The sequence below is a fragment of the Biomphalaria glabrata genome, chromosome 4 (genome assembly GCF_947242115.1).
Source record: "Biomphalaria glabrata chromosome 4, xgBioGlab47.1, whole genome shotgun sequence".
Classification (NCBI taxonomy): domain Eukaryota; kingdom Metazoa; phylum Mollusca; class Gastropoda; family Planorbidae; genus Biomphalaria; species Biomphalaria glabrata.
In genome coordinates this window covers 39,461,104-39,487,037 of record NC_074714.1, presented here as the reverse complement: position 1 = coordinate 39,487,037, position 25,934 = coordinate 39,461,104, and the positions used below count along the sequence as shown (strand labels likewise).

At 31.3% G+C, this 25,934-nt stretch overlaps 2 protein-coding genes across 5 annotated transcripts in view; one reads left to right on the top strand and one right to left on the bottom strand.

Annotated features, from left to right (window-relative positions):
* The first annotated feature begins 1,269 nt into the window (after nucleotides 1–1,269).
* On the top strand, nucleotides 1,270–6,214 carry LOC129926025 (U6 snRNA-associated Sm-like protein LSm8). Its single transcript, XM_056027847.1, has 4 exons — nucleotides 1,270–1,566; nucleotides 3,750–3,790; nucleotides 4,248–4,375; nucleotides 5,481–6,214. Exons 1-4 carry the CDS (start codon nucleotides 1,536–1,538, stop codon nucleotides 5,569–5,571), a joined length of 291 nt encoding a protein of 96 aa, XP_055883822.1. The 5' UTR covers nucleotides 1,270–1,535; the 3' UTR covers nucleotides 5,572–6,214.
* Nucleotides 6,215–10,148: 3,934 nt separating this feature from the next.
* LOC106056030 (cyclin-dependent kinase 17-like) overlaps nucleotides 10,149–25,934 on the bottom strand; it is a 36,367-nt gene continuing 20,581 nt past the window's right edge. For 3 of the 4 annotated variants that reach the window (XM_056025895.1, XM_013212586.2, XM_013212585.2), the window contains 9 exons: nucleotides 24,425–24,519; nucleotides 23,858–23,920; nucleotides 19,351–19,474; nucleotides 19,126–19,246; nucleotides 18,597–18,800; nucleotides 17,959–18,001; nucleotides 17,337–17,427; nucleotides 16,145–16,225; nucleotides 10,149–14,804 (listed from right to left, as the gene is read on the bottom strand). In XM_056025895.1, the coding sequence (XP_055881870.1) occupies nucleotides 14,773–14,804; nucleotides 16,145–16,225; nucleotides 17,337–17,427; nucleotides 17,959–18,001; nucleotides 18,597–18,800; nucleotides 19,126–19,246; nucleotides 19,351–19,474; nucleotides 23,858–23,920; nucleotides 24,425–24,519 (854 nt within the window). In that variant the 3' untranslated portion in view covers nucleotides 10,149–14,772. The remainder of the gene's footprint in view (nucleotides 14,805–16,144; nucleotides 16,226–17,336; nucleotides 17,428–17,958; nucleotides 18,002–18,596; nucleotides 18,801–19,125; nucleotides 19,247–19,350; nucleotides 19,475–23,857; nucleotides 23,921–24,424; nucleotides 24,520–25,934) is intronic. The other variant, XM_056025896.1, reaches the window with a different exon arrangement.

Here is a 25,934-nt window from a genome sequence, read left to right as displayed (position 1 = left end):
GGAACAACAGCGTTTTTTTTAAGCATCGAGACAGGTGTGAGACAGGGGTGCATCTTATCTCCCTTCCTTTTCCTCCTAGCAATCGACTAAATAATGAGGAGAGCAATGAACCAGACTGCCCTTGGTATACCATGGCGTGAACAAAACCGAATGTCGGACTTGGACTTTGCCGATGATGTTGCACTACTCGGGGCTACAAATAAATACATACAAGAAATGACGGAGAGCCTAGATAGAGAGGCACCCAAAATTGGTCTCCGCATAAACTTGGATAAGGCTAAAATTTCGCGAGTGGGATATAAGGCAAAGGGTGCCCCTCAGAGTTGGCGAGTCAAAGCTTGAAGAGCTGGACAAGTTCACTTACCTTGGCAGCATCATAACAAATGATGGGGATGCCTATCATGATGTAGCGTGCCGAATAGGAAAAGCAGGAAGCATTTTCCAAAGGCTGCAGCCTATTTGGACTAGCCAAGCCATTGGACTCAAGACAAAAATACACCTTCTCAACACAATCGTCTTTCCAACTGCAACATATGCATGTGAGACATGGAAGTCATCTGTCAAAATTGAGAAAAGACTAAATGTGGCTCAACAAAAATGGCTGAGACGGATTTTGGGAGTCAGTTACACAGATCGGGTCTCAAACAAGGAAATCCTATGACGAACTGGGAGTCGAACACTTAGCGAGGTTGTGACAGTCGAGCGTCGCATGAAATTTGAGGGACATATTATGTTCTACGACAAAATGAACTACGCATACCAAGAGTTGCGATGACATGTAGGCCAAAACGAGGAAAGCGCAAACAGGAACGTCCTCGTATAACCGCCATACCTTCATGGAGGACCTCAAAACATTAGACACCAGATGGGATGAGGCTTCAGACACGCTACTGCCACTGACAAATCATTATGGAGACAGCTTGCCGCCTAGACCTAAGTCTAAGTATGTATTTCTATGAAAAAAAACCAATAATATGATTTACATATAGCCTTTTTATCTAAACTTTGCAAGCTGCAAAATATCACGAATTCGAATTTTCAAGTTTTTTTTTTTCTGAAGATCTAGTATTTGAAACCTAAACATGACAGACTACTATAATAACCATGTTTAAAACCCCAGATTTACTACTTTATACCTAGAAATGTGTTAACTGCAATGTCGATCTTTCCTTAGCGGGTTGTCTATACACTATATAATTTTAACAAGTTTGTAGTCTAAACGCTTAAGTTTTTTTATGTAATTCAGAAATTTTACATTTAAAAATATATCTTTAGATTTTTAAAATCTAGATCTAGCTTTTAGTAAGTTTTTAAAATAATTTTGTTGTATTTTAAGATATTTTATAAAGATTTCTCCCTTGAATGGCGGCGTTTCCGGCTATGTTTCGAATTGTAGACGACCAATGTAAATAAAGTAGATCTGATCTAATCTACTCACCACAGTCAGTCTCTTATCTTGAAGACTCTTTAATGTACAAATAATCTTTTAGATTTTTTTTTTAGCAACAAGAGAATAAAAAAAGTCGCACATCTAGATGGCTTCCGCTTTAGAAAATTATGTAAATAGTATCCTTTTTTAAAAAAAAAAAACTTAGTTTAGCTTCTAAGCTTGTACTTGTACTTGTAATATTTTAATTACTCAGAATTACTGTCTTAGTGTCTAGATTCTAGATAGAGTATAGAGAGTGTAGTAGTATATACTAATATAGATTCTAGATGACTAAGATTATTCTAGACTAGATCTAGAGTAGTAGAGACACTAGAGTAGTTTATGCTATTCGGACACCTATCCTATAGACAGTATAGACATAGACTCTAGACCCAAATTTGAAAGTTTGACTTCGATATCACATTATTTGACAATGGTTCGACATAGAAAAGAAAATGCTTTTAAATTCAATTACAATCAAAATCTTCTTAAGTTTAAGATTTAAGGAGATTTATAAGGCATAAAGGATGACTACTTTTATTTGTACCCCTAACTACCTAACCTATATTTGTTATTATATTTAAAAATTTAAGGTCAAAGAGGCCTTGTGTTTTCATTTAATTCGGACAAATTTGACCCACATTATTTGATTCCTGACACCATAATTTATTTCGGACAGTCTCTATATTTAGGCATCAATAAACTCAGATTTTAATTCTTTATTAACATTAACTAAATTTTAAGATCCCCAGGCATAGCCTTTGTAATTTTAAATGCATAAATACGAACACAAAAAGTAAAAATATGAACACACTTATTCTACCTAAATTAGGTCACCGGGGTACTGACTTCTATACAGACTTTTAGATTTATTTTATGTTTGCATGATTAGATGTGTGTTGAATGTTTGTGTTTTTTTGTTTATTCATTTAATAAATTTCTAATACAGATGATCTTTTGTAGTATAGTACAGGTAAGGATAGCCATTCTTGCCTAACTGAATCCTCTATATTCTCTCTATATAAATCTAGATCTATTTAGTAGGTCTAGATGTAAGCATTTAACTTCATTCAATGTACCAAGCTCACTCCAAACATTTGCCCATATTCTCTATTAAAAAAAAACAACAAACGAACAAATATAATGTAAGATCGTTTTAATTTATGTCCAAAACTGGCTGTCCAAAATAAATTTTGGTAAGAAAATCATAATTTAATTCGGACACCCTATTAATTTCTTTTTTTTATGGAATCAAACAACTTGGCTTATGAATCAAATAAATCAGCTCCAAAAACAGAATAAATATTGCCGGGTTCATTAGTATAGACTTAGCCAATAAAAAAATATAGTCTTAACCCTAGGAAGAGGTAAAGTCATCCGGGTTATATAAGAAAAAAACAACAACCTGACTAACAAATTTGAAATTTGTTTTTCTTACATAAAAAGACAGCTAAATGGAAGGAAATTGGGTTAGAATCATTGGAAAATGGACAAACACATTATACAGCGCGCTAGTTTTATAATAAATATTAAAATAATTATTTAATGACCACAAAAAACGCGAATGTCCGAATTCATGTAATGTCCGGATTAAATAAACTACTATATATCTAGTTAGGGTTAGGCTTAGGCTTAGATTTCTAGATTAAGATCTAGAATACTGAATAGTAGGTCAAGTGTAAGTTAGACTTAGGCACTAGGGCTAGGGAGGCTTTGGCCTTAGCCTCTGAAGTTTCTTACTCTAACTCTTGTCTTAGGCATATATCTAGGAGTCTTCTAAAGGCTTAGAGAATCTGTGTATTACTGAATAACTACTATTAAATAATGATTTATAATGTAAACTATATTTGACTTTATAGAGGATAGATCTAGAGTCTAGTTATGATTATAGATCTAGTACTACTAGTACTAGTCTACTAAGTACTCAGTGAAATATGTACTACTTATAACTTAAAGTCTATTATTATTATAAATAACTAGATCTAATATATAGAAGAGATATATATAATATTCTAAATCTAGACTCTAGATCTTTAAATAATATCTATATATAGTATAGTATAGATTCTAGATCTAATAATCTAATATTCTAATTATTAAATATACACGTCATATAATATGATTCTTGCTTGTGTTTTTTCATTTAGAACTAGTTACTAAGCCATGCCCAATTCAGCTTTATTGAGCTGGTGTGTTAAAGCCTGTGAAAGTGCTATTAGATACATTATTTTTTTTAAATATAAAACAGTAACTTGTATATAATATTATTTATAATTTATATATAAATAAAGTTCATTTGAATACTTAACTTTGTATGAAGAAATGGTGGAAATAGTAACTGCTGATGGACGAGTGATTGTGGTAAGTACATCTTACAATAAATATATGACAATTCTATTTTAACCCTTATATTAGCATTGACAGTATTACAGTTTTAAAATCATTTCTAACATTAAAAGCCTTTGTTTATAATCTAGATCTTGATTTATATATAATTTTTTAAAAAGAGCTTGTCTTGAGCACTATATTATGTATCTAATCACTCTTTAGACTGGAAAATTTTCAAATCACTTTTTTTTCCCCTGTATCATTTGCAGAAATTAATCTCTAATGTGACATTATATGTAATTGATTAACATTTATAACTGATATTAATTGCATTTTAAAATCATTCTTTAGACCATTTAAATTTATAAACTCCCAGTCAAACTAAAAAAATTAAAGCATGAAATCATATTAAATGACTTCATCATCATTGGATATTTCTTTATACAACGTTGAAAGATTTTAATCTGAATTGTCCTTTTTTTTCTTCAAGGGGCTGTTAAAAGGTTTTGACCAGACCATCAATCTTATATTGGATGAAAGTCATGAACGAGTCTACAGCACTGGTCAAGGTGTAGAGCAAGTCATTCTGGGATTGTACATTGTTAGGGGAGATAATGTGTAAGTCTGTGAAACTAGTCTAAATCAATGTTGTTGTTTTGTTTTTTTACAAAGCTTAAATATCAACTCACTCTGTCTGTCTGGTAAAAAGTTTGTACTTGTTATTTCTTTGACGCCCAATCTCAAATCAAGCTGAAATTTTGCAATTATTTGTTTTACCGGACAACACAGAATCAATAAAAAAAATCAACAACTATTGGTAGTTAATTATTTTGTTTGGTGTCTCAGACAAGGTAAAGAAATTGTACTTCACTGAAGTGGTGGTATAAGTTGAATAAATCCCCTTTAATAGACTTAAAGTAAGTTTGAAACAAACAATAGATTACTATTTTCACAAGAACCTCACTAGTAGAGTGGTTAGCATGTCTGCTTGTGCCATGAGTTTGAATTATCCCCTATTTCCCTTTTTTTTTTTAAATGCTTTTATATTCAATTACAATCAAAATCCACCCATTTATCCCCTTCTCTCTCTCCCTTTCTCTTCCCCCCCCCCCCTTCCCAATTTTCCAACTGGTCTAGCTAGATAAGTAAAAGGATCATAGCATATTGAGAAAGCTAAAACTAAAAGCATGAAATAACACTAAACAAAAACATTTGGTAAAAATACTTCAAATCGCACAGACTTTTACACTTCATATAAAAAGCTTTCTTTTTTTTTTTTTTTTTTAATGTTTTTCATGTTTCTTGGGTTTTTATTTTTTTTTTTTGTAGTTGTGGCCCTAATCTGTATTGAACTTCAGTAAAGGAAAAAAAATAAATCAGGAGTTCACAACCATAGAGTTGAAACCATTGATCACAAATAGAATTCAGAAACAACACACCTTGCCATAAAATTCGGTTGTATGGACAGTGTTATAAGAACTTTTGTCAATCTTAAGATTATATAACACTGTCTAATGCCCCTCTCACCATCACCAGACCTTGACTTTAAAGAAAATGTAGAGATAACTTTATTGACTGGTAACTGTCAAGTGTATGGATGTCTAGCTAGGCTACTAAATTTAAAGTAATACCCATTTTACCTTTTTGTTATTTTCTTGCTTTTCATTTTGTTTAAGAACAGTTAGAAAAATACTCACTAATATATGGACATTTTGTTTTCCAGGGCAGTAATTGGGGAAGTTGATGATGATACAGATAATGGACTTGACTTTGAAAGTATCAGGGCTGAACCATTGAATGCTATTACTCATTAAAACAAGCTGTTTAGTTTTTAGAAAGATACTGCAGAATTTATGCCTTTAATATTGTTAAACATTTAACCAATTTTCTTCGGATGAATTTTTATTCTAATTTTAAGTGGTGGTATGTTTTCTTATTTACTTTGAATTTGAAAAAAAATTGTATACTCACTGGTAAAACTGTTAGCTTTACTCTTTTAAAATAAGTAACTATGATACATAAAAAAAAATGTGATCACTATCATTTTCATTATATCAAGGACTTACAAGTAGGAAATTATTGTAGTGGGAATAGCATTCAGACAAGTTTTTCAGTATTGGATTCAACAGCCAATGATGTTTAAGAAAATTTCGACAGCAAGTTTTGAAAAGTTGAATGTCTCATAGAGTTAGATAGTATGTGTGCAAATGTATGTTTGTGTATATAGCTGATTGATGATGTTGCATAAGTGTATCAATATTTACCATACTTTTAAATGCCATTACAATTTTTTAGTATAAAACATGTTGATTTGTATCCATTGGAATGTGTTTGTTTGTTTTTAAATTGTATAACTATTTTCTTGTTACCATTTATTTTTATTGAATAACAAAACAAAAACCTGTTGGCCTGGTATTGTCGTGTTTCAATATTTTGAAAATAAATGGACTCATAATTTGTGCCTGTGCTTTTTAATTATTGTCATTTAGTTGGAGCTAGATAAAAAAAAAGTTTTATGCAGGTTACCTTATAAGGCAGCAATCTAATACATTTAAGTTAATTCAGTATTGGTTCACAAGACTCATGTTTTTTTTTATATCTCAGCTTAACATTGTATATGGTTGAATGAAGTTCTCAACAGCAGAAAACAATCATGTTTTTTTTTTTTTGGCATTCTTTGACTATGATTAAAACATTAAAGTTTTAGTGGTGAAAAATTAAAAGCCACTATTAGTTTTGTGTTTGCCCATGTCTCAATTGTGAGCTAGCAGGGCACAATCATCGGGATAGAGAAGCTCTGTTATGACCATTTCTTAAGTTTTTGTATGGGATAGTAGATGTCAAAGATTGAACTCATGATCTCAAGAACGCTGTCAATGAATTTGCATACGCTGCTGCCTCTCTCGGTCTATCTTTAAACCTTGGGAAAACTTACTCAGCCCTTCAGGCGAGAGTTTGTCGGAATAAATTGCTCCCCCTGCCAACAAAAATCAGTGTCTACCAGGCGGTGGTTCTCTCAACCCTTCTATATGGACATGAGACATGGGTATTATACAGAAAGCAACTAAGACCACTTGAGTGCTTTCCCCAAAAATGCTTGCGCTCCATCATCGACATACGGTGGCAAGACCGCACTACAAACAGTGATGTCCTTGCCAACGCCAGTATGGACAGTATAGAGGGACTTCTTATGGTCCGACAGTTACACTGGGCAGGGCAAGTATCCCATATGGGGGGCGAACGTATGCCAAAGGCAGTCTTTTTTGGTGAGTTAGAAGGTGATCGACATAACAGGTGCCCACAGAAACGTTTTGAAGACCAGCTTAGGTGCCAACTTGCCTTAGCTGACATAGAAGAGAGCACCTGGTTTCATGCAGCCTCAGAACGAGACTGCTGGAGGTCACTCACAAAGGCTGCGGGATACACATTTGAGACCAAAAGAACATCTGCTGCAGAGGACAGACGTAGACAGTGAACAGAAAATCTAAATCAACCACTGGCTTACATTAGTTGTGCTGGCCCTGGTTGTGGCAAAATATGTAGGTCACAGCTGGGGCTGCACATCCACGGGAAATACTGCATTCCTCATTAATCTTCTGACTCGAAGATAAGCTTTATTATGTCTCAATTATATTTCAAAAACTAAAAACACTATTGAAAATATTTGGTAGCTTGCTAAAAGAAAATATTAAGTGCGATGGCTAATTTGGTCTGAAAGCGAATACTTTTGTTTTCAAAATTAAATATGCAAACCATTTTTTTTTTTTATATTAATTCACCATAATTTCAAAAAGTATACATTAAGACATTATAGCATCTTATCTTATATAATACAGACGTTACTTCAAAAAAGAAGATGATTAAGTCCTACGCGTCATGCATTTAGTCATCATAGTAACCAATGACCTAAATTCTGCCAAGTCACTGGTTTTCCTGGCTGGTTCAGCATGTACTATGAAAAGTATTCAATGAAGAGGAAAGGGAAATGCTAAATATTGTTTAATCTACTGTCTGCTAATAGTTGATATTTTGCAATTCTATTGATAATAAATTAGATGTTATCAAAACACTTGGCAGTATTTAAAACTGATTTACTGAAAAAATAAAACAACCTTGCATACTTTAAAACATTTCTGCAATATAACAATAACTAGAGAAAATTGTAATGTTTACACATTGAATTCTATTTAGTCCCCTTAGTTCAGCCATTGTGCTAGCTAAGAATGAGAAGGGTAAGTGACACTGAGTACAAATGATGAGCTGTTCATTAGGGTTAAATTTTGGATCACTGACACAATTTCAGGTAATTTATTTGAATTTCGATCACCACATGCAGGAGGTTTTTTCTTTTCAGTTCCTCTAACTGGGTCAGTAGTGCTGCAGAGGCATATTTTATTGCATCGAGTGTTGCAAAGCATTGAAAATCTAGGGACACGGCTAAGTACTCTTATTTTAAATGTTACATGTTAAAGTGCTAAACTTGCACACTGACAAGTTAAGATAGCCAAGTAAATTGACTGATAATAAATTTTCCTTAGACTTTTTATTTAGGATTTAATCAGCTTACAGACTACAGAACACCCTAAAAAACTTGGAGTCTAATTGTATCCATCATACCTTTTATTTAGGATATAAGGTGATGATTCAGTGTGCTGACTATGTAACACCCTCAAAAACAATGTTCTATGGAGTCAAATAGTAATATACCATTGAAGAGAATAAATATGATTAGTCAGTGTACCTTTAAAAACAACTTCATGCTGACAAGCAACAGCTCCAAATAGAAGGGCAAAAAAGTTTACCTAATATTTTAAGCTAAAAATACTTTTAAAAAAACTTATATTAAGTGTAGTTGTATCAATTTGTTTGGATCTGTCTTGTAATTAAATTTATAATCTAGACGATCAATAATAAATCTGTGCGATTTTTCAAATTGTTTTTGTTAAGCGCAAATTTCATGCTTTTAGCTTTCTCAATACGCTATGATTCTATCACTTGTCTGGACCAGTTGGAAGGGGATGGGGGAAGAAAGAAGGGCTATCTGGATGATCGCTTTTTAAATGTATTCATAAAAAACAACAACCTGAATTTGAACGGGACAGGGGGGGGGGGGCTTAGGCGAGACTTGTGATGTGGCAACAAGCTATTGGTCTAAACTGCACACAGCTTGGGATGTTGAAGGCCTTGTATAACGAATGGTCTTGGTTAAGGCCTCCTCAAGCCAATAGGGTAACAACTGTGCTGGGGAGCTCTTATGAAAATAGGTTTTATAGTTATTTACTTTTTTTTTTCTACAAACAATATACAGGACTAATTCAACGTATACCACCTTATCAATGAAGTAAATTTCTTTCCCTTGTTTGAGCTACAAAACAAAATAATTAATTACCAATAGTTAATTAAACTCGTTAATTTTTTTTAAATTGATCATTGTGTTTTCAATTAAAGATATTATTGAGCGAAATTTCAGCTTGATCCGAGATTGGGTGTAGGAAAAATAACATGTACAAATGTTTTATCAGACAGAGCTAGTTGGTAAAGCTTTGTAAAAAAAAACCTGAAAGAAGCTGCTCACATTAGGATTTTGTCTTTTCCAGTGACCTTAACATAATACCTGTCAAAAAGTTGGTAGATTAAAAACACAACGAATTAAGTGACAAGAATGAAAGTCCTTTGATGAGCTGTAGTTAATACCCTCAGTCTTAAGAAGAGATAATACCTCATTTAATTAATTATTTCTTTTACATAATTCTTCCTTACCATGTTTTAAGAATAGCAATACTGCATCAAAATGTTATCCATTAGTTTTCAGGGTCTACATCATAGAGGAAGTTGGGACCTAACAAATCAGTTACCAGATTCTTGTCCATTAAGTCCAAAAATGAATATTATTCTAGTTATAATTATAATTTTCATAACACTCTGTCTGGTACAAATCTTGTACACATTATTTCTGTCACTTCCCATTCTGGTGTCAAGTTGAAACTTTGCACAATTATTTATTGTCGATCAAACACATTGGTTCTATAAAAAATTTTACCAATTAGTTTTTTAATTAGTAGTAGGCCTAATTAATTTATTTTGTTTTATATAGAAAATTGGGAAATCATGCATTAGTGAAAGATATGGCATTAAATGTTATAAGCTTTGTGTTTTAAAAAAAGATTTTTTTTATATAAACTTCTTCGTTTTCATTTTACATGTTGATGGGGGTTCAGATCAGTAATCCTATATCTGAGATGAACTGCACAGTATACAAACATAAACAGCCTTTTCCTTTCTTTCATCTTGGATTCTTATGTATATTAAATATTTGCAATGGGTTAATAATGTGACATACAATTGAGAGACATGTTAAGATATTCAAAAACAAAATGAATCAACAATTAGATCTATGTACTATTCATATGATGTCTTTATTGTTAAAGCACACATTTTAATTCCGATGTTTTCACTTTCTAAGATCATACTAAATACAAAGACTGGAAGGCAATGCTCCATCAGTTTATCAATCGCACCAATGTTTGTATTTTTTCAACTTACTACTCAACTGTTTAAGGCTTCGTCAATAAAAAAAAAATGAAATCAAACTGGCACCAATGTCATTCATAGACACATTTCTTACAATTCCTGGAAAACAAAGCTAGCTACTTGTGAGTGATGGCATTAAAGAATATATCTAGCCCAAATACAAACACTTTGTATTATCAATGTTTTACTTGATGGAAAGTTTGATGGAGTTATAATCCTTAGACAGCATTCTTCACATTTGGGCAACTCTGAGAAAGTAGGGGGCTTAATGTTGTACACACATAAATACATACAAACTTTTGAAGTCAGATTATCTTATTAACATTTGAAAAAGATTCCTTCAAGAAAAGTTAGTTGCATTGAATGTACTTAGAAATAAATGCACATAAGTTTATCAAAACCAATGCCAACTGTGACAATGTCTCATTAGCATTCAGAACTCTCTTGTAAAAGAAGACTAACAAACTCATCTTGTTTTTGTAACCATAGCATTGTGATCAATAACCAGTAATCAACAAGAATAATAACATGTAGAACTACTTTCAAATAACCCGACTACAGCTACATTGTCCTTCTTTAGTACACAATTAATCCTACATCTTAAAATAGCTAAATACTTTTATACCAAAAAGATCATTAAATTGTGTATATTAAAATCAATCAATCTTTGGTACACTACATAAAAGTGCACAGATGTTCTACTTTGGTTCAACTAAAACAAGATGGTAATGATTATCTATTGATATCTATAAAAATTTCATGAACAATATGGTATGCCTAATCAGTAATAGATATGTTTACATAGTACTAAGTGAAACAAAGTTTTTTTTTTTTTTTAATTTGATGATCATAATTTAAAAAAAAATTTATACACAAGTACTTCCTTCATTAATGAATTCTATAACCTAACCAGCAGCATATGCTGCTAATAACATATTGAGAATTACAAAAAATCAGATCACCAGGAAAGGCAAGTAGTTCGGTACATTTGATTTCTATGGTTCAACTTTATACATCCTATTTAAATTCCTGTAAATGAAAAAATATATAAAAAAATTGCAGTCTTCTAGCCTGATGCTCAGTGTAATGTTTCCAAGAGAAAACTTTGTAACAAAATGTTGTGTAAATAGTTTGACTGACATGCACAATAAGACTACCCAGTCTAAATATGGCAACAATGTGATGAGATCTATGTAATAGAACCATTGGTTTGAAAAAAAAAGAAAAAAAAAAAATCTGCCCAATAAAATGATAACAAATGAACACAAAATGACAAAAATATATGTTTAGGCATGTTAGATATAATATGCTCTCTGTGACATTAGATACATGCAGTATTACATTAAAAGTTGAAAGATGTCTCCCTTTTCAATGCAAAGCATGGGAGGAACTTGAGTAGGTATATAATAATCCATTCTAAAAAAAAAAAAAGATAAATATATAACTTAACATTCTGATGAAAGCCAATGCTCCAAGCCCAATGTGACACTCTGGCAATATGCAGAACAGAACACAGATTACAGAATAAAACTTGTGTCATTTGTTTTATTAATTCTTTCCTAAGAAAGTGTCTCACTATTTAAACAAACATAGTTTTAAAAACATTAAATGTTGTCATTTTAAATGTGTAGAAACTAAATCAATAGACAACAGCCTTTATTGTTATGTTGTCAGATGTTTATATTCCTACAAAACAAAGGCAACATTCTTTGATGTATAACACATTTATGGCTTGATGAGTAGAATGACATTTGGTTTAGTAGTTTTATCCTTTAGCTGATGAATTTAATGTTAAAATTTAGACACTAGGAACTAGATTTAAAAAAAAAACAACTTAAAATGACATACAATAAAAACCTCAGTATTCTGCTCTGCGCATTAACCAATACATATTTTGGTCTTGATTTTCCCAAGATTTATATAAAAAAAAGAAACAAAGCCAAAAAGTGCAAGTCATTGAAACATAATAAGGTAACATTTGTACAAGTGTATATAGCGTAATGTATGCCATACATACATATAGTACAATAGTCTAAGTATGCAGTGTATGTATCAACATTACATAACACTGACTCCAAATGTGATAACTGCACAATGTCTTGAAATTCTCAACAAAAAAAAAGTACAACTGCTCAAAACTTTCATTGAATGAGGTTCAGTAAGTGACAAGAAATTCAACAATGAAAACAGTTATAAATCCTAGCTTCAAAGCATTTTGTATATTGTGTATCGTATCAATGAAGTAAAAATACTTACTAATTTATGATAATAACCAATAGATAGTTATACAAATGGTAAAAAAATAAAATAAAATAGAAAACTTTTCTAGCTTGAACTAAAATATGACATTTAATGCTTTATTTATAGATAACCTAATAACTAAAAAGATTTATTTGAAAAAAAAAATAAAAATGCAAATATCTTTCATGAATATATTATCACAATACCATAGATGTGGACAATACTCTAAGTATGTGGCAAAGCCTGTATAACATTGATTTGGCCATAATGGCACATAAGAAAAGCTAAAAGAAGTGTTTTGAGAGTTAATTCTATCAAAGTTTATTATCCAACAAAAACAATGGTTTTATTTACAACAGACTAAACATTTTCAATAATACATCAGGCAAACTTTAACACAGCTTTTCATTATTCTTTTAAGTTCATAACTAAGTTGAGAGATAAGCAACAAACATTACAGAGAGCAAATTTGGTCTTTCCAGTCATAAACCTGGAGGCCTGAGTTAGAGCAGTTATTGTGTGGCATGTAAAATAAGCTATAAATAATCTAGCTAGCTGCTAAAACTAGAAAAATCATCCCCTCCCTCCCATCTCTGCACACCCGAACATCTAACAACTGTATGATATGTAAATAACAATATTGTTATTTCTGTTAAAACATATAACAAGAAAAACTTCTTTTATAAAAAAAAAAAAATAAACAACAGAGAATGTTGCCCTGAGCCTAACCGAGAAAAACTTCAATTTTTATAACATTTCCACTTCTGTTCTATTAATTTTCTCCTCCACTAGATCTACTTGACAAAAAAAATTCTTTGTTTATTGCTTTGACTAAAGTGGTTACTATCTTTTACAAATAACCAATTTGAACATTAAATGTGATGATGGTCCACAGAAAGGTAACGTAATCTGTAAGATATTATAATTGTTTTGCATATTATCATGGAGTGATTTCTGAGAAACTGAATGAAAAAATATGTGAATTGGTGAATTAGTCTTTTAAAAATAGCATTTAACTTTGAGCATTTAAAATCTTTTTCTAATGATATTCTATTCAAATATTGCTCAACTAAAATGGAAAAAAAACAAAAACACTACAACACATATTAGAAAAAATACAAATTAGTTTCTACCACTATCTATGGGCAATCATCACATTTAAAAGATGTATTAAGTTGTTTTTTTCTTGCAAAATTATCCTTTTCTTTTTTCGTTGTTGTTTTTTTTTAAAGAGAAATACAAATATAGAAGACATTCTAAAATTGTGTTGATTAACATTTGTCAACACTTAAGGAATTAATCAACAAGAGTGATAATACCTGCCTCCAAAACATGATTAATATAACATCTATGTACAAAAATACAGAGGTTTTCTCTGTGAGAAACATGTAAAGACCATCCTCTTTTCATTTGAAAATTCTGATAGCCTCTGGCTCACTGCTAGCATCCAGAAGAAAATTGTAAACTCCAGTTTTGAAGTAACATAAAAGTACATTACCACTGTTTTCCCACCCCTATGTTAACCATAACGTTTTCATTGCTCTGTACAAATCAATTTAATTTGACAATGACAAATACTGATACAATTTGATTATTAATCTGATTATAACATTGAAAGTTTCCAGAATTGATTCATCAAAAACTAAATCAATTAAAGATGCAATGCTGTCATTGTTTTTAAATTTAAAAATTTTGATATTTTAAAAAGTAAAAATACATTTAATATTCAATGTATTTTTATGGCTTTTTTTTATAGGGGGTGGAGGATGAGCTTATAACTAGTGATTCTTTACATTGGACTAGGTACCGGGAAGAATCGAATAAAAAAAGCGAGATCTGTAAATAAGAAGTATTGATATCATGCAATTGTTTAGTTGAACACTCAGGTGGTGAGACATAAATGGTACCACCAGAGACACAGCTATGAAAAGGTAATCATTGCTGGTGCTCACAGCTGTGAAAAGGTAATCATTGATGGTGCTCACAGCTGTTAGGGAGGGGGGGATGATGGGCTCATCAAGAGGCAACTGCAAACAAATAGCTGAAGGTGGCATGATGGTTTGTTTAGCTTGACATGAAGAAATAACTCAACAGTATTTACACCAGATGAGTGCAAGTGAGGTGACGGGCTTCCGATGAGATTCTATGAACTTGTGAGAGTGACATATCTCTTCCTACTTTGTGATTATCTACATTCATTCATTTTGTCTAAACAGAGAACCTCCTCCTGAGGAATACATTCATCAAAAGAGCATACTTTGCCTCCTTTGTTTACCTGCAGACAAGAAAAAAAATATTTCAAATTTGAAACTCAATTATCAATACGAAAAAATAGAAAAATAAATTGCCATTCATGTAATCCAATCTGTAAAAACAATTTTTTTTTTCAAGAGAAACTTTTCATTTTGAACAATTTATCTCGCAATCAAATAATCGCTAAGCATTTACAAATAAATGCGATTTTCACAATAAAAAAATGAATTGAAACTTTTAAAAAGCTAGAAGACATCCCATATCAGTTTTTATAAACATTATATTACTGGTTTCAATAGATATAATAAGTTTAAAGAGCTGAAACCTGGTTTGTGAATAAGTTAGTCAGAAAGTGTCTTACAAGACAGGAGATTTATAAAAATAATCTTATCATACCAAGCTATATTAATTATATTATATTTATAATCATCTGAGTTTCTGAGTCAATAGTTCTTATGATTTACACATATTCTTTCAAAGTGAAAAAAAACAACAAAGATTCTTATATTCTTTGCATGTCTAGCCATTCATTTAATTAGAGATAAAATTGTCTTTAAGCTCAGTTTTAAAGCTAGGATGTCAATGATCCTTTTCTCATGGCCAACCAGCACTTAACGGTAAAATACTAAATATGTAAATAGAATCATCCTTATTTTTAAAAAAATCTTTTTCTTAACAAATAGTGCAAAAAAAAAAATCAACTCTAATTGTACTCATTGGTTACAAAACTAATGGTTTTGACACAGAATGTTAAAAAAAAAAGTTCTGCTTATCAATTTTTACTATCTATTAGTTGTTTTTCCTTCCATTAGGTCTTTCAACAAAGAAAGCAAAAACATTAGATTTATATATAAATATCCACCTGAGAAAACCAATTGAAAACTAAGTGTTTAAATGATACAGTTTTCAATTCAGCAAGTGTTCCAAAGTTTTATTCTTCACATTTAGGCAAACTTCTAAATGGCTTGTAATTTTTCTAATTTAAAATATTGTGCTGAAATTCTTTAAGACTTTCTACTATCAAATACAAGCTTCACTTGAAACAATAATTCCCTTTCAACTTAGTCCTAACAGTTCAATGTGTTACATCCATATGAATCCTACACCCTAGCTTATCTGTCTTTACTGAACACATTACAGTAAGGTGAAATGAACTATGACCATATTTAGCCCTACTTCCCAAGATTGGGCCAACTAAAATACAAAACAATCAGAATAATAAATAAGTATCTTGTGGAGATCTTGCACAGAAAATTGGTCAATAAAAAAAGAGGAAATCCTAAAAATGCACGACATTGTGGAAGCTACATGACACCAATAGCAGCATAACTAATTTAAGAGTACAAAAAAACCTGTACTTACTACCTGTGGTTGCTAAAGACGAAGATCTCATGCCAGGGTCTCGATGGAGAGATATACCCGGAACAGTAAAAATTGAGACAGCTGTGGAAGGGGAAAATTATGCTTTTTAATATAAATTATAAAATATAAACTGAAAAGAAATTAGTATGAGAAGAATCTAGTCTAGGAAGTTTTGTAAACATACCGAAGTAACATTAAAAATAAAATTAGAATATGGGTACTGATATGAAAAATGTTATTTTTAGATGCAAAAAAAAATAATTATTCTTTCACAATCATAAAAAAACAACATCAATTTAAACAATTATTACAAACAAATAGCAATAAAAACAGGCTTCAATAGACAGGTTGCAAATCTGTCAAAACAGGTTCTTAGCAAGCACCTAAGAGGTAAAAGGAACCAGTGTACATTATTTCATGTAAATCAGAATGACAGTTTAAGAGATCTTTTGATAAATGTCAGTGACATTCTACAAATATAATATAGATAACATTGTCAAAGGTAAATAGGTTTAGTCAGTGGCATTCTACAAATATAATATAGATAACATTGTCATAGGTAAATAGGTTTCTTAATATTGTATACTTGTCTTCCGTAAAAAATGAGTTTGCAGGATTTAACTCTTTCTCTGTAGCAATGATCATCTTCACTTGTCCTTTAGTTTGTTGGAACATTAGGGCACGACACATGATGTGTCGACTGTCTTTTTTTCAATTCTCTCAGTCTTCTTGCCTTGACTATATAGTCTCTTTCAACGACAGGCACATTCATTCAGTGATGTCTTCCCATCGCTTTCTCTGTCAGCATCTTCTTCTTTTCCCTGGTACAGTTCCCTGCATAGAAGTCTTTGTAAGCCTTGAGGATCTAATTATATGGCCCAACGTTTCATTTTTTAACAGTGGTCATAGAAGGTCATCATGGGGCCCAATCGCCAATGTGATCCTGTGTTGGATTTCCACATTTGTAACATGAACTTTGCATTGTGATGACATCTCAATCCATGACTAGGATCATCCTTTCTAGTTATGCAATTCAAGCCAAGGATTCACATGCATACAGAAATGTCATCATTACAAAGGGGAAAATCTGTTTCATTTTTGTGCTGACAACTATGCTCAAAAATTTAGAAATTGAAATCTTTATGTAATAGTTTTCATAAAGGGGTTTTAGAAAGTGACAAGATTTACTCACTGTCAGGAAGTTTATGAACATTTGGTCCAAGGGAACAAAAAAATGAATGCTTCATGGCTTCAGACGCAGAGACCCGAGTGACAGGATTATACTGGGAAAAGAAACAGAGAAGGAAACAAAATTAACAACACAATATATCATTAAATTAAAAAAAAATCTAAAATGGATGTTAAAATAAGGAATTCTAAATCTTTTGAAATTCTAAGGCTACAAACACATTATCTGTTCTTTGAGGGAGGTTTTCATTAAAACATTTTCATGGATACAATATGAATCACTAAGAAATTAATGTTGGGCTTGTGATTCAGGTGGAATGTGAATACAAACTACTAGTCTGTTACTACAGCTATTAAAACAAAATAAAGTATTGGCATTATAAAGATCTAGTTTAAAGATCTAGTTAAGGTCATAACACATCAAAACTTAAGTCATAGTTAAAAGATACCTAAATGTGGTAGCCGTACAATTCAGATATCAATCATATAAATGAACAAAGATTTTTGTTAGTGATATATAACGACTTAACTTATGTGCTGGCCTTTATATTATGATTTCAAGTTATCAATTTCACAAGTTCATTGCTGCACAATGTGTTTAAAAAATATGAAAATGTGAAGCTTACCTTTAAAAATTTGGCTAGTAACTCAAGGCCATCAGCATCTAGCCTGAGATTAGGATAAAATAAAACCCATTATAAAAATGAATAGAACAAATGAGCCATCTATATTCATAAAGTTACACTTTTATCTGTACACAGAAATATATTCTTTAATGTAACATGGAGTACATGTCAAGACTTGTCTAAACTGGAAGTTTACCTACACGTTGGTTTGTAAACATTCAAAGTTTTGAACAGAAAATGGGAAAATGAAGGGGATTAATTAGAAATGAGAAGTTTTGTTGTATTTCATGCACCGAGATGTTTCTATTTAGAAAGAGACAATCATACATGGGGTCCTTAAGTTAATAAGTTTCATGCTTCATGTTAAATACTTTTGTGAATGATTGAAATTAAGTTATATTTGCATTAAAAGTGTGTATTCAATCTTCTTGTATTCTACTTGGAGAATTCAAGTGTTTTATTTCGTTTCTCTCTATGTCTTCCCCTAAACCAATATCTTCGGCAGACTTTGGACATTGGGTCATCAGATTCAACCTATGAAAATACCAAGATGTATTAACCACCCAATTCCATCCATTTCATAAAACTGTATAGAAAATAAACAAAGCAATAAAGCATAAAACATCTCAAAGAGTTACCTAGGAGCTATTGTGATCAAACTCTCAGCTTGGTACTTGGGAAATTCATATGCAATAAATTCTGGATTCTTGGATATGCCTGGCATGCTATCATCCGACGGCAATCCAAGAGTCTTGAATATTAGATGAAGCTCATCATCCACAGTTGAGCCAGGAAACAATGGTCTACCACAAGCCATTTCATAAAATATACAGCCTACACCCCTGAAAGGTGGACAGACATTTTTAGACAAAAATAAACTACAGCTTAGCACTGCAATGACAATAGTTGAGACCAGTTAAAATAGCTTGCAAAACAAAGTCGTGACACAACTGTTGAAAATCAAACAGCAGTTTAAATAATAATTGTTTTACTATTTTGAGATCTATTAGACTGATTTTTTTACTTCACAATAGGTACAACATAAATATGTTTTAGCTGATGATGGTTTATAAACTTCAGTAAGGAGGTTCTACTCTAAACTTTCATTGCTAAAGTTTATAATATTTTGAAGTTATAGTAAGAAGAAAAATGTTGAAGTGTACTTACCACATATCTATAGGAGTAGAGTATTCTGTTGATCCCAGTAAAACATCTGGAGGTCGGTACCAGAGAGTGACCACTTCATTAGAGTATGTCTTGGTTGGTATAGACTTGGCTCTAGCCAGACCTTTCGATGGAAAGAGTGAATTTTATAAAAATGGCAAAAATGGACACAAATGAACCACAGCTGACACATTTCTAGTAAACTTCTTATTGGAAATTAGCTCTCACCAAAATCTGCTAGCTTTAGCTCCCCTCTCTCATTTATCAATAGGTTTTGTGGCTTGAGATCACGATGCAATACACGCCTCTTATGACAGTAGGCAAGGCCTCGTAGTAATTGAAACAAAAACAACTGCAAGAAAATAAATGAGATAATAAACTTTTGCTTTATTTTATGTCACTTCAAATAGTTATAAAATAGTTGGGTTAGGTTCAAATTTGAACATTTTTTTTTTCCTGAATTATCAAATTAAATAAATATGATTTTTTTTTTCAATTAATAAATATTTATTACTAAAGAAAAAAGAAATTTCAAATTATTAAATCAATACACAGAACAACAGGACAGTCTAAGAGCTGATCAGTCTTCAATTGAAATAACACCAGAGATGCCTACATGCCAAAAAGGAAATGTGTATTCCCAGACCTGGAAATGTGTATTTTAGGGGTCAAATCTGTATTTTACTAAATATACTCAGGAAAGACTAAAAATCATTCAAGCACGTAACATACACAAAATGCAGCAATTCTTAAATTAACACAGCATAAAGTTATATAAGATATTTTGTACATTTGTAAAAATATTCACAATTTTAGTCTTTGTCATAGACTTTCCTAGAAAATGTTAGAATGATGCCGTTCTTGTCACTTAGCAATGATTTTAGGATCATAATGTCTCAATGTAATACACATTCTATAATAGCGGCAACAGAAAATGCATTCAAAAGAATGGGAATTTTTGTTACAAGTGAAATTAGACTTAGACCAGATGTAATAGTTTGATTAGCTGGATCAGTGACATCTATTTCTATAAAAGTAGTTTTGTTTATAGACCATTTCCTTTACAAGGTAGCTTATCCAGACACTGGAAATATTTTATCACATTTTGAAAGAATTCAGATTTTATTCTTTCAGACCATTCTTTGCAGAGTTAGCGATGAAAGCTTTGGCAACGTTTACAATCACTAATAACAAGCATTTTAAAGATTTATTTTTCAGACAGATAATACAAATTAGCCATTGAACTTGTTTCTAATATAAAAGCTGGGCTATTGAGTCTGCTGAATAGTTGTTGTAAGGTAAAGCTATTTATTCTGGTTTCTGCTTGAAATTGTTTTATAGAACAGATGTGTTGAAGGAAGGTGCAAGGAATCAAGAATATAATCATTTTTGTCAGCATAATTAAAGCTTTTCTTTTGCAAAAACACTCAGCCTTGAAAGCCTGTGATTGTATTATTTCAATTAAAGCCTTCATAGGTAATGGAACCTAACTACTCGTTAGTGACTAGATTCTATAACAGTAGCTTTCGATCTGCCACAGAAGATATGTTCTGCAAATCAGGGAACGTCAGTTTGATTCCCTTTATTATGCTAAGAGAGAGATTAAGCTTAACTAATATTTCTTCTTTTAAAACTTCCGCCCTTCTTATCTCAAAAGAACTCCCTCCTGAATAAGGGGGTTTACAAAAAATCAAATCTAGATTTAGAATAGCATATAGTATCATATAGATTATAGATATAGATCTGTCGGCATCTTCATTAACAGTTGAATGGTTTTTAATGTGCATTGAAAAGTATGTTAACAATCCCACAGAATTGTAGTTTGTTTGTTAGAAAGTAAGAACAGCCAATTTCGCCCCTTTTTAAAAATTTTAGATTCTAAATCTATAAAGGATAAAAAAGGAGATAAATAAATCTCTTTATAAAATGGCAGAAATCGCTGCTTTTGAGTATTCAGTAGAGTAGATCTAGATTTAGTTACATATATCTAGAGCCTAGAGCTACTAGACCTAGATCTAGACAGTCATTAGTCTATAATTAATCTAAATCTAAAGATAGTTCTAAATCTAAGTCTAGAACACACCTGGTCACATCTAGATCAAAAATCTAGACTAGAATTAGATTTAGATCTATATGATGTATAGGGAGATCTAGATCTAATGATTCTAATCTAGATCTTAATTCTAAATCTAGATTTATGTAAATAGGTGTTGCCACAGGAAATAGCCTACTGTATAAAAGTAGGTACTTCGATAAAAATTTCAAAATGATCACAATGCAATGGAACCTATTTAGTTAGATAGAGCTTGGGAAATGCTTTCCAATGATACCAATTTTATATTGCTGAGTTAATTGTGAGGGAAGTTATTAAATTTTTAGTGGCCAAAAATTAGCCTTCTTTAGCCTTTGTAAATAAAAAAAAAATCTGTGACCGAAACAACTGACAGTTGAACTTAAATTAACTGTATTATAAAAAGTCTTAAAGATATGGGGTTGAAACTTCACACTCTTTTACATTAACCAGTATTCTGTTAAAATAAATTTAAAAAATAAGACCAAGCAATAAAATCTTTGAAAAAAAGTTAATTAATATATAAAAAAAAGCCTTCGACAAAAAATAAAAATATGATGATTTTGTCATCATATGAGCCCAAAAATCACAAATAAAACAAATCAGAGATCTGTATTGTGTTTTATTTTGTTTAATTATAATTCTACTGTATTTAAATAGTTATTTATATGCATCAGATAGATAATTCTTATAAATTATAAATGAAAATAGCACTGCGCAGAAAAATATTTCCTAAAATTTAATGACTATAAGTTTCATAAACTTCATAAAAAAACAGTTTTAACCTTTTTGTAGAGCACTGGCAATTAATCATTTTAAAATGCCTTAATTTAAATGCTTTAATAATTAGATTGTAAATGAAAAATTTCTTGCTTCGGACAATAAAATAAAAAAGAAACCTTGCGATTTTTTTAGAAGTTATTAAAAGATTTTTTACTTGAATTTTTGTGCAATAATAGCTCATCATTTTAAAAATATAATGTACTCATTTATTAACTATTAATTTACATGTATATTAATAGAAAAAAAACAACACACAGAAAAAAAAATTAATTATTAGTTCGCTGAGCTAAAAATATGAAAAAAAAATTTTAATATTTAATATTATTTTTTAAAGTAATTAAACTTTTACTTTAAAATTTGCAGATTACAAAGTCATTATAATAAAGACACATTCCCTCTCCATAATCTAGCATTCAAACACTATAAAAGTTAATCTAAATGAAAAATTCCTATGTGTGCTTCTAAAAAGGATGGCTGCCTGGTCGTGAGGTTTGCGCGCTGGACTGTCGTTCGGATTTATTGATGGTCGAGGGTTCAAATCCTGCCCGCTCCCATCCCCCGTCGTCCTGCGGGAGGTTTGGACTAGGAAGTAAACTATCTTCAACTCTGAAGGAACATCCGAAATATGTAAAACATTTTACAAACAAACAAAAATAGCTCGTGACAGACTGAAATTGACCATTTCCAGTAAATCACAGTGTTGGTTGTTACTAAAAATAGATTTTAACCATCAACTTTGAAAATTAATATCTAAAGAGTGCGCCAAGCTACAAAGTTCAAACTTAGCACACATATATATTTTAACATGCTAAATTCAATAAAATTAGTGAGATTGTTGTAACCATAAACACTTTTATTTTATTTAAAAAAGAAAATTTTACCCTTCTTTGTCTTTGTTAATTTTAATATCAAATATCTTTAAAGTGCGCCAAGAGAATTTAATGAAATTTGAAATATACACATTTCATAATATGATAAATTATTGTAGCAAACAGCATTGTTGTAACTTTTATAGGAAAAAAGTTGTAAAAATGTCAACTTTCACATAAACTTTTGTTAAGAAAAATTTAACAAATTGGCTTCAAAAGCAAATAAAAATTATCTCTGATATCTTATGTTTACAAAAAGTAATCATAATTAGTCCTCAAATCAAATACAATATGCTAAAACTTTGAAAGAAATGACCACCCCTAAAAAAAGGGTAAAATGTGCTGACACACTTTTCAGCCATTTTTTGGGAGAAAAAAAAAATGGATCTAGGTCAGTTTATCGAAGTACCTAATAAAAGTATTCCACATTAATGAAACAATTCAAATAATCTTCAGACTCGAAGACAAGCATGACACCTTAAAATAATTCTAGTTCTAGATCCGGTCTAGATACCAAATCAAGCAATTCATTCCTAATCAGTTTGAAGACTTCATAAAGGCTAAATTGACAAATTGAAAGGAACTCCGCTTTATTTAGATTAAGATGTAGATCAATATATAAGATCTAGTAAACATTTAAATCATCTTGCGAAAAAAAAAAAGCGATACTATATCTAGATCTATTTAATGGTAGATTAATATAATTAATCCATTTCCAGAGATTGACGCAGTGATGATTGGCAAGGACTATTTTTTTTAATAAAATTTTTTTTTTCCTTTAGAGAGGAAAATGCGTATTTTCAGATGATAAACTGTACTCGCATATTTTTGTGTCCATTTGCGTACAAAATACGCAAGATGCGTACTTGTAGGCAACTCCTTAACATCGACATGGGCTTTGAATGAAAAGTTCTAAATCATTTGTATACATTGCATATTAGATTTTCAAGGACTGAATTACAGACTATACAAAATAATGTTCCTATGATTATAAAGTATTCCCTTCACTGACCTTGACATTTGTCATGCTCATAATATTTCCACAATCATCCATATACTGTTTGAGATCTTTTTCCTAAATAAAAGAAATAGTCAGTAAACAAACCAAGCAAAACAAAATCAACATTTGGAACTAAATGAATATGTATTTTAATAATAGAAATTAAGGCAATTTAGTGGTCGAATGGTTAATGTGTCCTGTCAAGCAATGCAGTTTGGTGGTGCTTTAAAAAAACTTTTGATTTTTTATTCAAATGAGAAAAAAATATGCATTTTCACTTAAAATACAATATCTTAAGTATTGATGTTTTTTCTTTATTCACAACATTTTCAATGAATTTTTGCATTCTTGGAATGCCTTCATTTCAGTTGTTAACAAGTTAACAGTAAAAAATGAAAGAAATTAATTATCCAGTGCTCAAGGCTGGAAAAAAAATAAATTTTAATGTTTTAACAGTTTTGTTATTTTATGCATACTATTGTTTTCAACATATTTCTCACCATAAGACCAGTACAATTCTTGCTTAACAAGAGATGTATTAAAAGCTGTTTAATTTACTTTTATATTTAATATACTTACTAAATATTCAAAGACTAGAGTTAAAGACTTGTCTGTGTGTATAATGTCATGTAGAGTCACAATGTTGGCATGTTTTAAGTCACGCAATAATGAAACTGTGAAGAAAAGAAAAAGTCATTGAAAAAAAACTTCAAATGATAAACAAGCATTATACTTTTCTGAATAGAAGGCAGGATGGTGAAGTGGTAAAGTGCTTGACTTCCAGGGGTCCCGGGTTCAAATCCTGTTGAAGACTGGAATTTTTTATTTCAGGATCTTTGGGCACCTCTGAGTCCACCCATCTCTAATGGGTACCTGACATTAGTTGGGGAAAAGTAAAGGCGGTTGGTCGTTGTGCTCGCCACATGACACCCTCATAAACTGTAGGCATTAAAAAACAGATGACCTCTACATCATCTGCACTATAGACCACAAGGTCTGAAAGGGGAACTTTTTTTTTTATATACTGAATTTAATTTTCTGAAAGTAAAATGAAGAATTAATAAATCTTAATTTAAATATGGAAATCAGATTAAAACAATGGACTTGAATGAATTTATCCTCATGTCACATTCACTATTCTCTTAGTAATACTATTTGGTAGTATTGAAAAGTACGAGAAGGGGGAAACATAAACTTATTCTTTTTTTTAATACTGATGATTAATAACCTTGACAAATACTCATTTTCCACATTCTAAACACTACTGATGCTTACGTCTACATCTTTTTATCTTTTATTATACAGAATACTTTTTTGTGCTTCCCATGTCCATATAAAATAATATCTTTAGTTTGAATTGCTTAAATACAAGTACACCGGGGGGGGGGGGGGGGGGAGCACTATCTGTGGGCCTCATTAAGGTGAGCAGCCAGTTTTCAAAACACCAAATATAAAAATAAACTTAAAAAACAAAGTTTGAAGGCCCCAGATATAAAGGTATGTTGAAACAAAGTTTGAAGGCCCCACATATAAAGGTATGTTGAAACAAAGTTTGAAGGATCCCCAGATATAAAGGCATGTTGAAGCAAAGTTTGAAGGACCCCCAGATATAAAGGTATGTTGAAACAAAGTTTGAAGGCCCCACATATAAAGGTATGTTGAAACAAAGTTTGAAGGACCCCCAGATATAAAGGTATGTTGAAACAAAGTTTGAAGGATCCCCAGATATAAAGGTATGTTGAAACAAAGTTTGAAGGCCCCAGATATAAAGGTATGTTGAAACAACTTGAGGCCTAGGACACCAAGCTACAAACGAACAAACGAATGAACAACGATAAAAAAAAATCTTTGAGTCCTTATACCATTCAACCAATCCTTACATTAGCTATCACTTGCCATTCAACCAATCCTCACATTAGCTATCACATGCCATTCAACCAATCCTCACATCAGCTATCACTTGCCATTCAACCAATCCTTACATTAGCTATCACTTGCCATTCAACCAATCCTCACATTAGCTATCACTTGCCATTCAACCAATCCTCACATCAGCTATCACTTGCCATTCAACCAATCCTCACATCAG